This window comes from Lagenorhynchus albirostris, chromosome 10, assembly GCF_949774975.1.
Source record: "Lagenorhynchus albirostris chromosome 10, mLagAlb1.1, whole genome shotgun sequence".
Taxonomy (NCBI): domain Eukaryota; kingdom Metazoa; phylum Chordata; class Mammalia; order Artiodactyla; family Delphinidae; genus Lagenorhynchus; species Lagenorhynchus albirostris.
Genome location: NC_083104.1, coordinates 85229278 through 85243375, shown reverse-complemented (window position 1 = coordinate 85243375; position 14098 = coordinate 85229278). Strand labels below are relative to the sequence as shown.

The following is a 14098-nucleotide window of genomic DNA, read 5'->3' as shown; positions in this document are numbered from 1 at the left end:
AACTAAGACCTGACATGGCCAAAATAAATAAATATTTTTTGAAAAGAAGAAAGAAAAATGAAATATGGCCAGTTTTGTTCTTCAACAGAAAACTCTGTCTTCCTAGAGACTTGGCAAGGTCATAGACACCTTGGAATCACCATGACCACTGATGTGAACTGGATGGATGTCCTTAAAAGAATGCTTCTCACTTAGCAGATACATTAGAGAGATGGGGGAAAGGTGTAAAATAAAAGATTGGAAAGGGGCTTCAATTATTGTTGGAAGAACTCACAAAAGTGGGTTTCATTTTCTTTGACTCTTCGATAAATTAGTAAACTTGACTAACATAATCTGGAAATCTTTCCCCAAGTTAGAGAAACAAATATTTAGGAGTTTAACTATTTTGTAGTTCCCCCTTTGAACTCAGAATTCCCAGGCTAAAGATTAGTTAGTGAAACCACAGAGCCCCATGCCTTCCTGCAGTAAGGTTAATAATTACACCCAATTTAATGTCTAGAAATCCATTCCCAACCCAAAGCCTTTAAGTAGCAAATCTCATAGTATGTTTCACTGGAGATGGTGCCTAATGATTAAACTGAAATGTGAAGTTTTGACAATGATATTCAAAATCTTAAAGACATTCACTGGGTGACTGACCAGAAGTACAACCCATGTTCCCACAAACTTTTCAGACCAGGCCAAGTTCTGAGGTTTCAAAAACTCACTTCCTTTCTTTCCTCCCCTCCAAGGTACTCCTACAATACTCTACCCCATTAAGAAGAAACAATGGTTATCCAAATTCTCCATAAATGAAAATCTGAACTGAGAGAGGTGTATTCAAGAGGATCCAATATGATGTTTATCCAACGAGGAAGCTTCCACGCCTTGTGAAGACATTCATTAGTGTCTTTGGATTTTAATTTGAAGATTTATTTTTAAGACAGCAGCTCAGGACTTCCTTGGTGGCCCAGTGGTTAAGAATCCGCCTGCCAATGCAGGGGACATGGGTTCAATCCCTGGTCCGGGAAGATCCCATATGCCGCAGAGCAACTAAGCCCGTGCACCACAACTACTGAGCCTGAGCTCTAGAGTCCACGAGCCACAACTGCTGAGCCTGCGTGCCACAACTACTGAAGCCCGTGTGCCTACAGCCTGTGCTCCACAACAAGAGAAGCCACTGCAAAGAGAAGCCCGCGCACCATAACGAAGAGTAGCCCCCACTCACCACAACTAGAGAAAGCCTGAGTGCAGCAGTGAAGACCCAATGCAGCCATAAATAAATAAATAAATAAATTTATGAAAAAGAAAAGAAAAAGAAAGAAAAGAAACTGGAGTGGGAGTAGAACAGAGAAGAGAATGGCAGAGGGAAAAAAAAGAAAGAGGAGGTCAAGAAGCAAGGTCAAAGACTAGAACCTGAACTGGCATATAAGACCAAGCTATTTTTAAGAATGAGGAAGTCTGATATTACATTCTGAGTTGTTGGCACTTCTAGATTACCTATAAAACCCACTTCATTTCCACAAACCATTGGTAAATTTCACCACACACAAACTTGTGGGAACGGGGTATCTGTGTGTACATCAATGAGAGGATTTCACCTCTGAGTTGGTGGGGCCTTAAACAAATACAACCTGTAGAGGAACAAGACAGTCCATGAACTCAGCTAATACTTTGGAAGCAGAAGCTCAGGCAAAGAGGTGAGCATGAGGTAATAATCCCCGCAGGAATTCACAGAAGTCTTGGGAAGAATGTAGGACATTCCAAAGGCTAAGTAATGGAGGTTCAAGCCAATTTTATCTCCACCATAGGAGATGGACACCTCCAGCCATTATTCAGGTTACAACTAGCAGCTTAGGTGTTTATAACTCCAGGAAAATGGAACAAATTTTCCAGAAATTAGGAGTTTATTGCTCCTCAAAAATTAGTCCCATTATTTCCTGACCCATTATTGAGAAAGTTCAAAAACTGTTTAGCCCTTAAAATGTGGGCTTTTGAGCCAAAGAAACCTACAAGTTCTACAACAAAGATCAATGTTGGTAGAGTTAAGAGTAAGGTATGGCAGGCAAGGAAGGCTAAAGAGTAGTCAACTCCATGAGGACAGGGGCCACGTTATTTGGTTCTCAGGTGACAAGCACAATGGCTGGCACATAGCAGTCACACAATAAATCCATGTTAAATGAATAACATTCATTTAATATAGCTCCAAATTCTAGTAGAGACAATAAATGAATCACACAAAGGTTTAACTCAACTAATTTTATCCCTGAAACAAAAGCTAGATACATAGTGGCCATGAAGACTTTTAAATTATTTGAGACATCCCACCCATATGTGAAATGCAGAATCACCAGGCACGCTTGAGGCAAACAGATGTCTCCCTCAACTGTGATAAGGAACATTCAACACCATAGAGAATTACGACGACTACCAGCCTATTAATGCTAGGCACTCTACAGAATTAGCGGACCTCCGAGGGACGTACAATCTAACAGGCAGCTCTGACACATGTGTTAAAGCCTAATCAGTTGATGGCTACCAGCAACAGGAACAAGTTTGTAGTCAGACAAAATCAGATTTATTGATTTGGTGCAGCGAGGGACGGCACTCAGAGAAAGCACAAAATGACACTGAGAAAGATGGAGAAGGGAATCATCTTTTGTAAGGTTTGGGCTCTCGTTGAAGGATTCCAAGGAGGGTCTAAGGGAAGCCGATTCAGTTCTGGAGTGACTGCAGTTTTGAGGTGAAATTAGATGTGGGGGTTAACTAGGGGTTGTTCTGAGGTGAGGGTGATTTAGCAACTAAAGATGTCCAGTAGGGAATTCCCTGGTGGTCCAGTGGTTAGGATTCCACGCTTTCACTGCTGTGGCCCAGGTTCAATCCCTGGTCGGGGAACTAAGATCCCACAAGCTGCGTGGCGTGGCCAAAAAATAAAAATAAAAAATAAAGATGACCAATAAAATATGAGAAAAGCAAAGCAGGTCTGGAGTGTCAGCCACAAGTAAGCATTAATCACTGAAAGGGAGGCCCTTATGGCATCTTACAGCTGCTGCATAACTGGGAGAAGCAGTGTTCTATGATAACTTTGCAGCTGGCCTAACTTTGCAGCTGGCCTGCTATGTGTCTGTCCTCCAAGCCTGACTAGTGGCAAGGCTGCCTTTGTTGCTTCTGCATCCAGCTGATTTTCACTCTGTCAGAGACAGGCTTTGATCTTCACACAGATACAAGTATTAAATAATCTTCCTTAATCAAAGAGTAGAAAGGGACATTCTCAAAACCTTAATCTAAGAGAAATGGGCCAAAAATAAAAGATTCTGTTATATTTAAAATCTTTTCAAAACTGACTGACCCATAAACCTAATCCCATCTACCCTTCTTCAGTCCTCCAAGCATCCCTCTAGCCCAGCACATGTGTCCTGGATAATAATAGTTGGTTTACTTCCCTGTCTTCTCCCCTGGACTCCAAACTCCAAAAAGAGAGGGGAAGTACTCATTTTATACCTGGTGACTCCCAGCTCCCAGCGCATCCTAAGTGCTATGTAGCCAAGCTGACTGCTTGTCTCCTCTGTCCAGAATGGCCCTATCCAAGGCCTCTTACACAGTGAAACAGATTTTGCTCTCTAAGTAAGTGTTAAAGAATGTCATAATCTAAAGGATTCACTCCATGGATGAGACAGGGAAGAGCTGAGCAGCCGATCAGCAACATCTACAACTCTAGGTCGAAGAAGAAGGAAGCTTCCCTTTGAAGAGCTCACCGATGGCTTTGTTGCCACCTGATAAAGTCAAAAGCACTTGAAATAAACAGCTCAACACAAGTGGAGTTGAACCCCTACCAAACTGAATCGCTTATTATGCAGTACTGGAGATTTTCGTGTATCTGTCTTTTCAGCAAGACTGTAAATTCCTGGAGGTGAGAGGTTATACATGTCTTGTTCATTTTGCTCCCCTGCTCTCTGCCTACCATGCTGCACGGTACGGGTGTTCAATCATGCGAAAGCAAAGTGGATAAAGCAGAAAAATAAGAAGACCCTCCTTCAGTTAAAGGGAAAGCGTCAAAGCACAATGCGGGCTGGCAAGCAAGAGGAAAGGTATCCCACACGCGGATCAGAGGCCCCCAGTGCATGAGGACAGAGGGCTCCATAGACGGCTTCCCTGAAGAGGAAAGGAAGAAGCTGGTGAGTGGACTTGGAACATGGAAACATAGCACGAGATCTGAAACTGGGCAGAGAGGAGCGGGGAAAGGAAGCAGAGAGAGGACTGGGAAGACAAAAATAAGGAGATGAACTACCAAGGTCAGAAGATGAGAACACTGTCTTTGTTAAAACCACCACCAGGGGCTTCCCTGGTGGTGCAGTGGTTGAGAGTCCGCCTGCCAACGCAGGGGGCGCGGGTTCGTGCCCCGGTCCAGGAGGATCCCACATGCCGCACAGCGGCTGGGCCTGTGAGCCATGGCTGCTGAGCCTGCACTTCCAGAGCCTGTGCTCTGCAACGGGAGAGGCCACAACAGTGAGAGGCCCACGTACTGCAAAAAAAAACAAAAAAAACACCACCAATGCAGGGAAAGCAGGAAGATGAAAATATAGCTCAACACAATGACTGGGGAATAGGGGTAGGAGTCCAAGGGGGGGGGCCCTAGAAGGTCTCTTTATCTGGATGTTATTAAAAGCAAGACCTGGTGTCGAGAGGTAAGGAAGGGCTCAGAGCCCACAGCGCAGCCCAAATTTGGAGCCAGTGCAAACCACAGTCACCATTTTGGTTTTCTTTCTCCCATCTCCTTTCTCTTCTCTGTCTTTCCTCCGCTTCCCCTCCCCCTTCCTCCTGCTGCAAAAAGTGTTGGCCACATAAGACCACGTACTTCTTTCAGGTTAGTGGAACAGATGCATTAGAGTTCTGCCTTTGTCTGTCCTGCTGACATGGCTACAAAGAAGAAGAGGAATAGGACTAGCTGTCCTTTCAGTGTCTCTTCAAACGTGAGTTTCATGGCACAGAAAGGCAATGACAGAAACCACAGCAGAACCTGGAACGTCAAGATGACATGCCCATTCTCGTTACGTGACCTGCAGTCAGCAAGTGGATACCACTGCGTCTAAACTATTAACTGTCTAAAGAACAAGCAAACTGTATTATGGACTTGGGCGGGGGGTGCTCCGGGAGGACGAAAGGAATGCTGCTGACCCCCAGCACGCACTGGCTGGGTTTCCTACCACATGCGAAAACCTAGCCACAGCTGTGGTACCCAACCCCACACGTCCTACAAAACCCCAACAAACGGCAAAAGTCCTTCTGTTATAACGTGCACTGTGAATAATCAGAATTAATATGCTTCAAGCAATTAGAAAAACTGAATCATCTACCTCAATGTGGTGGCTTTCATTAGGTAACCCCAACACTGAAAACTTAAACAATATGAAATACGTCAGATTTGAGGGAAATGTCCCCAGTTTTGATGAATAGGTAATTTTACTAACTCTTCATACCGAAACATCTTTGAATAGACATTGTTTGTGCTACTACTGCATTGAAACTTCTTCTCTGAAACAACTCTAAACTCTCCAATTCTATGTATTCATGTTCCCACTTCAAAATTATTTCTGTGAATCCCTCCCTGTGATTGGGAGAAAGATGTGTTATCTTCCTCCAAAGAATAGCAGTCATCAACAGTATTTTACCAGGTGTGCACTCTTTTCTCAGTAGACACAAATGTTGAAAGGAAATCACCACCTTAGATCAAGAAAATAGAATCTGGGGCTTCCCTGGTGGTGCAGTGGTTGAGAGTCCGCCTGCCGATGCAGGGGACATGGGTTTGTGCCCCGGTCCGGGAGGATCCCACATGCCGTGAAGCGGCTGGGCCCGTGAGCCATGGCCGCTGAGCCTGTGCATCCGGAGCCTGTGCTCCGCAACGGGAGAGGCCACGACAGTGAGATGTCCGTGTACCGCAAAAAAAAAAAAAAAAGAAAATAGAATCTATAATATTGTGAAAGGCCAGTGTCTGTCAAGTTTGTTCTCAAATTTTGAACATAGATTGTCCTCTAACTTATAAACTTGTGGAATTCTAAAAATCTGATGGTTAATCACTTGTGAAAAAGAGAGAGGTATTTCTGCCCAGTAAGAACTACACACACAAAAGTGAGGTTCTCAGCTCAGCCTACAAAAGCCTTTCTGACTTGTGCTCCACCTAAAACAGCATCAATAAGACTGCAGAACCAACAGAGAAAGTGATATCTCTATGGGAAAATGCATTCAGAGTTCCTATTTGGGATGCCCGGAACCCAAAACTCTCCCTTGCTGGCAATGAAAACAGGGGTCCCCTTGCTCAAAGCAGGCTTTGCGTGTGGTCATGGTGTGGACTTTGGGGAGGAGGGTGTCTGTGTTGAAGATCAAGACTGGAAATGCAAGGGACTTCCCTGGTCCAGTGGTTAGGACTCCTCACTTCCACTGCAAGGGGCACGGGTTTGATGCCTGGTTGGGGAGCAAAGATTCTGCATGCCACGCTGCGCAGCCAAAAAGGAAAAGACTGGAAATGCAAAGTGAGGGAAGTAAATACACTGCTGTCTAGACTGGGAGGGAAGGTTGAGGGGGACAAAAGTGGGAGAGTGGGGCTTGGGTGGGTGAGGGAAAGTGCTGAAGGTCACGGACAAACAGAACAGTTTCTCACCACCTCCTCCCACCTGCTCTGCATCCCCAAAATGACCCCCTTTGGAAGACTGCGAGGGGAAGGACTGAGAAGAAATGAAAGGCTACAGCAGGACCCATGCAGTTAGAGCAAATGAGAAGGTGCAGGAATCACCAGTAAGAAGTAAAGTGCGAGAGATAGTGTTCTAGAAGAGGGAGAGATGCTGTCTTCTAGTTGGAGATAAGGGGTGGATTTGTCACATGTAAGACATGCATTCATAAATCAGAACCTTGTCTGTGTGGCCCGTGCACAGGCCCCAAGTAAAGAGAAATCAATAGTTACTGCTCCAAAGCGGAAGAACAATTAGCAAATTAAATTCACTAGAGTCCTTGTGAATGCTTCTTTCGTTAAGGATAAGCTTTTTTTTTTTTTGCAGTACGCGGGCCTCTCACTGTTGTGGCCTCTCCCGTTGCGGAGCACAGGCTCCGGACGCGCAGGCTCAGCGGCCATGGCTCACGGGCCCAGCCGCTCTGCGGCATGTGGGATCCTCCCACACCGCGGCACGAATCCATGTCCCCTGCATCGGCAGGTGGACTCTCAACCACTGCGCCACCAGGGAAGCCCAATCTTTTTTTTTCAAGTATATTCCAAAAATTTTTTGCACACCTCTTGCAATTTGCCAGACCCAATGTCTTCATCAAAGACACTGGAATCCAGAGTAGATATACACTCATAATTTTTTTGGAATTCACACATTTCAAATCCTACTGCAGAAATTTGGCTTCAGTCACTAACATCAAGAAAGGTATTGATAGCTTACTTCAAGCAATTGTGTGTCCTTCAAACCATATTATATCCAGAACTAATACACTAATGTCTTTTCTTACTACTTGTTACAGATACTAACTAGCAGTCATTCTTTACCTGTAACATAAGCACCACCTGAAAAATTTATATTTTTGTCTACATTAAGCTATAAGTCTTATCACTTTCATAAATTATCAACTTTTCAAACACTGAAAATCAAAAATACAAACAATAATATTTTAAATAATGTCTGGGATTACCACGTTTTCCCACAAATTATTTGAGTGATGAATTTAACGTCACGTTATTAAAAATACTGCACAATTAAAATTTTTTCTTACGTAGTTTTATTTTTTTTTCCTAGAGAGACCCATTTGTTCCTGTTGGGCATAAACCCAGCATAGGAGGAAATGGCCAGAGTTGAGGGGTCTCCCTGGGGCTCTGCACTACAAATGAGGAAAAACTCCTCTCCTGTTTGTCATTTCTTCACTGGCAGGACACACCCACTGGGAGCACTTCACTCTGTGGGGTCCAAATGGGAGGAGGGCAAGTCTGGCTGGTGAACAGAATCCCAATCTGGGTTTAACTATCATTTTCCCTGTCTCACTGGGATGTTTAAGGCTGTTGCCTTAATTTTGTTTTTAATCTATTTTTTCATCCATAAACTAAGGAATACATCCTATAGAATACCCACTAGAGATGATTCCACTAGGGACCCTGATGCTATGTGGAACAGAGTGGAATGAACATCTATGTCACAAGACTCATAGCCAGTCTTCATGCAAGCTTCTGGTGACCACGCTCAAGTGAACTTTAATGCAAGTTAATATGGAGGTGTTTTCCTGATATCACAGGAAGTCTTAACAGGCTCCTTTGAAAGCCTCAGGGCCAGTCAGAGTGATCCCGGCCATTTCAGACATTGGACTGTCAGAAGCAAGTCAGGACAGGGGATGTAGTTTTGGCAAAGGTTGGTATCACGGTGCTCAGAATCTCTTCTCACTTGACAGGGAAAATCCCTATGGGTTTCAACCAGAGAACACGCAGCTAGAAAATGGGAGAATAAGAGCATGTTGTGTCTAGTCCTACACATCTGAGGACACCTACTCGGTCTGTTTCTGATAATGATCCACAGAAAGGGTTATCTTTGCCTTAAAACATCTAATGTCCTGTTTATATACATTAGACAATTTATCTCGATTAGAATGTCTTCCAAATCTCTAAAACATAAGAAACACAAAGCAGCACTGTTACTATTATTTGCATTACCTCTGTATTCACAACTTCCATCGGTCTTTTCTTGATTTCTCCTATGTCCAAGTAACTGGGGGAAAAAAAAAACAATAAGGGCTTCTTTTATTACTTTTGAATCAGCTATGTAAATTGCCTTTTTAAAAATTATTAAAATGTAAAGCTAGCCATAGGAAATACTTCAGCCTAAAGCAAAAATCAATAGCTACTAATTAAAAGCCATTATAATAACAGGAACTGCTTTCAGGGCTGACACATGTCCATGCTAAACTTCAATGAAATTGAAGTCCTAGAAATACATACTTCCATTGGGGAACATTTTTCCCCACAATGGTCAGCTACTTACTATATATATGGTATTTCTTATTTTTATAGCAATTTTGATATAAAGAGTGGTTTGTGTGTAAAGCTGCTTAACAGTTAGTTCTATTAATCACAGACTTTAGGCAAAAGAAAGTAGTACTGATCCCATGCATTAGAGGAACAACTGTGAAAAGCTGGGAAATCTTTTTTCCTGGGAGAGCACTTTAATGATCCAGAATGCTCAGCCATGTGGGATGGATGGTTTAGGCACTGTTTCGGCTAAAATACAGATGGGTAAACTAGTTAACCTCTGGAGACCCCTATTATTCCATTACTATTTGCTACATATGTTAACTAGTGATCATTCTTTAGCTATAGCATAAGCACAACCTAAAAACTTTATACCTTTGTCCACTTCAAGCTATCTGTCCATCACTGTGATCTCGTTCCACTGTGCTTCATACATAGAAGGTGCTAAATAAATGTTTTAATATTAAAAATAAATATAAATCTAGGATTTAATTTATAACCATAGATAGAAAGATAGATACATTCTCTACCTCAACTACCATAATTGCTGAGTTGCCAAAAAAGTTCATATTAGAATTAATTTTGGCTATGTTTTATTTTGTTGTTTTTTGGATAGAACGCTTTACTTAATCCATACCTCTGCAAATTATCATGTATTTCTCTTACATAAACAGTATTATACAAGACAGTGAAAATTCTCCCTCCGCTTAACAATAAAATGGGTCTTTCGGAAATCTTCAGGGACTGATTTCTGACATAACAATAAAACATTCTAACTGTCATGTGCAGGAAAGTGATTTCAGGTCCACATGTAGTAGAGTCAATGTCCCAAAATGCATAAGGAAAACTGGGGAAAATATCAATCTCTAGAATTCTCTGCTATAAAATAAAGGTTTAATAGCTACCTGAAGTTTAATCACCGTTTCAAAAATATTAGAAGAAACATGAGTAAAAGATATGCAAGAACAAAGTTGATCATTTTCATTTGAAAAATATTTTTCCACCATTGTTATCTTCCCCAACATCAATTAGGGTCTACATGGCATGAATTACCCTCAATATCTTTTGGGCTTTCTTTTGTTCTGCCAGTTTCTTCATTTATTATGTAAACTTAAAACTGCAAAGCTTCAAATATATTCAGCATTTAAATCTTCTTGCCTTCTATCATTATAACCATAGATACTACCACTTTAACACAAATAAATATTCATCTGTCAGCATGGAAAATTAACCATGGACACTGTTATTACAAACTCAGGGTTTTTGTGTGTGAGTTAAAAGCAAAAATAACCATGCAAATCTCTTATATATAAAGAGTGATTTGAAGTGCACTTTCTATTTGGTTTGGAACTGTACCTGTTTTTATCTTTTGAGTTGGTAGCACTAAATAAACAAAAGAGAATATGAAATATTAAAGTGAGTCTGGAATTGCAGATTTACATTCCCATGAAATTGCTTCATATGAAAACTATTTAACTTAAAAAATTAACGAAGTATATAATGAAAGGAACTGGACACAGATGCTTTGCATTTATAGCACTTCGTTGTTTACAAAACACATTCACATCCATCCCGTTTACTTTCTACAACAAGACTGTGAGGTAGGAATGGTTATGTTCCTTTTCTGCATTAGGAAACTGACTAGCTGTGTCAAGTGAATTGCACAAGGATGCAGAGCTAATGAACAGCTCAAACACAAGTCTCCTGACTCTCAGCTTTAAGTTCTAAGTTATTTTGAAGTACAGTTTCATTTGGCTCTTTTCTAAGGAAGTTAGACAAAGCATACTAAAGGAGGTTTCAGGGAAGGGAAACTAAATCCAAATGTATCCCTCACCTCCCATAAAAAGAACATCTGGCATAACAAAAAAGCAGAACTCCTAGAACTCAATTTAAACAAACTTACACAAGCTAGGATGATATTAGATAACTTTAGTGATACTTGGGAAAATAGTTCTACACGATCAGAAGTCACAAGCATAGATTTTATGGTAAAGGCTTTTTTCCCCATCCTGAGGCCCAAGCTGAATTTTAATTAAAATATTATATTTAAAACTATGGGGGGAAAATACCTATGGAATATAGACTTACCATACAATCCAGCAATTCCACTCCTAGGTATATACCCAAAGAGAAATGAAAACTTATACATACCCAAATAATGAAAACTTGTACATACCCAAAGAGAAATGAAAATGTTCATAGCAGCATTATTCATATTAGCCAAAAGTGAAGCAATCCAAATATCTATCAACTGATTAACAGATAAACACAATGTGGTATAGCCATATCATGGAATATTATTCAACAATAAAAAGAATGAAGTACTGATATATACTATAACATGATAAGCCTTGAAAACATTATGCTAAGTGAACGAAGACAGAAACACAATAGGTCATATATTGTATGGTTCCTTTTACAGGCATACCTCATTTTATTGCACTTAACAGATACTGCATTTTTTTACAAATTGAATCAGGTTTGTGGCCACCCTGCATGGAGCAAATCTATCAGCGCCATTTTTTCCAACAGCATTTGCTCACTTCATGTCTCTGTGTCACATTTTGGTAATTCTTGCAATATTTCACACTTGTTCATTATATTATATTTGTTATGGTAATCTGTGATCAGTGATCTTTGATGTTACTACTATGACTTGCTAAGGGCTCAAATGATGATTAGCATTTTTTAGCAATAAAGTATTTTTAAAATAAGGCATGTACTTTTTTTTAGATATAATGTTATTATTGCACACATGATAGACTACAGCATAGTGTAAACATAACTTTCATATACACTGGGAAACCAAAAAACTCCTGTGACTTGCTTTATCACAATATTCACTTTATTGCAGTGGTCTGGATCAGAACTTGCAATATCTCCGAGGTCTGCCTGTATATAAAATGTCCAGAATAGACAAATCCATAGAGACAGAGAAACTAACCACTACTGATTAGTGGTTACTAGAGCATGGGGAGAAGGGGAAACTGGGAAGGTACAGGGTTTCTTTTTGGAGTGATGGAAATGTTCTAATATTAGTTTGTGGTGATGGTGGCAAAATTCTAGGAATCTACTAAAAACCACGGTGGTTTATGTTACGTGAAATATATCTCAGTAAAGCTATAAAAAAACCCCTATGGAATATTAAATTCTACCTGTCCTACAGTACCCACCCCCACAAGGAATAATTTCTCTCAACTCCCATATAACTTTAACTATCTTTCTAATTGCACTCATTCTTTTGTACTTTGCATTAAAATTACTGGTGTGCATGTAGTCTGTCTCCTGTTAGATTGTGAACTCCAAAAGACAAGGAATCCTGTCTTATCTTTGTTCCCTTCAGAGACCTAAGCACAGTTTGCTGATTCACTGAACGCCCACAATAGGTGAGCGCCCTGCCCCAGGAACTGGGGCTAAGCACCACTAACGACCTCTGTCCTTGAAGGTTTAACCATCAAGTACCTGGTGACAGACATGTAGACAAATACAGCAAGCCAGTAAACTTTTCCAAGCATTAAGGAAATAACATAAACGTGCAGGAGGTGGGAGGAGGGTCACAAAGTGGGGTGTGGTCAGTTCTACTTGGAATTGAAAGGTTGAAAGCACTTTTCTTCATGGATGACAATACTTCCAAGTGATTTTTAAGAAGTCTTCATTTAAACTCAAATGATAGGTTCCAACATTGTAAATCAACTATACGGCAACAAAAATTAAAATGAAATAAAATGATAGGTTCCAAGCAAAAGTGGAAAGAGAAAAAGCAGAACAGAAAATGCCAAATATCTAACATGACATTTGTGTTACTCTTTCCAAATAGCTAGTCACGGAATACTTTTTTTTTTTTGATTCCCACTCCTTATACACACATTTAAAGTCTGTTCCTACTGCTCCGTACGTGAACTTTCTTTTCCAATCACACTTTCAACCTCTGACCCCAGCCGCAGCGGGAGCCTTGAGTGGCATCAACCCGCACAGTCACAGCCCCTGAGCGCACCGAGGTGTGGGGTGAGGCGGGGGTTATTCCGTTCCACCTTAGAACCCTCTGAAATGACGGGCGGTGGGGATAGAAGGACTCACTTGAGTTTCTTGAAGGCTTCCTGGCCCCCAGCCACGTAGTTGCCCCCGGTCTGGATCTGGTCTAGCTTCCGGATGCGGTGCCCGGTCCGCGGGGTGTAGATGTTCCTGACGGCCCCAAAGGGCGCCTGAACGCCGCCCGTCACCTCCCTGAGGAAGGCGTCGAAGCTGGACACCTTCTTCTCGTGGAAGACGAAACGGCGCCCCGCGAAAAAGGGGTCCCCGTTGCGGTACACCAGCACGCTCTTCACGACCGGCTGAGACAAGTGGCTGGACCTGGCGCTGCTGCCGTTCATCTTCCCCACTGGATGCCGCTCCAGCTCGCTTCTCAGCGGGGAGGCACCTCCGCTGCCCCAGCGGCCTCACGGCACACGCGGCGCGGGGTCGCGTCCTGAAACGAACGGGCAACAGACAAGCTCACGGGTAAAGGCGAAGCAAGTGCGTATGCCGGGCTTTCACCCCGCGAAGACCCTGCAGCTGCAGGACACGTTCAAGTATTTCACCAGAGTCTGCACAGCCAATCAGCAATCGCGGTGCGCGCACGACACCTGTTTCACTCGCTACCGGCAGAATCGGGGTGTAACCACCTCTGCACGGGAGCCGCGCGGGGGGCTTGAAACAGGCAAACTTCGTGCGCCCGGGAGGGAGGTGGGAACACACACACACACACACACGAATTATAGAATTATAAATGTGGTGAAACTTCTTTCCTCGCCTGGCTCTCTCCCCTCTCAATCTTCTGTTTGTTCCAAAAGTAATTAGGGTTCCGGCTGGAATTGCCCAGATTTTTCTTTGCGGAGAAATAAATGCCTAAAGTGCATTGAGAGAGTTTCCCAGACCCCTCCCCCCTCCCCAGATGACCTGCACCGCCCCGCGGCGAAGCTCCCATGGGCATCTTTTGAACACCTAGGGCAGAGGCAGGCAATCAAGCCCCAAGGCGGGGGGTAGTGGGTGGGATCCCGGGAGGCGCCCGCGGCCGGAGTACCTACCGACACCCGAGGCCCAGTTGGGGGAGGGGCGGCTCGGGCCGGGCCGGGCCGGGCC

At 42.6% G+C, this 14098-nt stretch overlaps 1 protein-coding gene across 1 annotated transcript in view; it reads right to left on the bottom strand.

Moving 5' to 3' along the window:
• DCDC2 (doublecortin domain containing 2) overlaps nt 1–13350 on the bottom strand; it is a 152747-nt gene extending 139397 nt beyond the window's left edge. Inside the window, exons 1-2 of the mRNA XM_060164262.1 lie at nt 13058–13350; nt 8666–8720 (exon numbers count right to left, since the gene is read on the bottom strand). Of these exons, the coding sequence (XP_060020245.1) occupies nt 8666–8720; nt 13058–13350 (348 nt within the window). The remainder of the gene's footprint in view (nt 1–8665; nt 8721–13057) is intronic.
• Between the last annotated feature and the right edge of the window lie 748 nt (nt 13351–14098).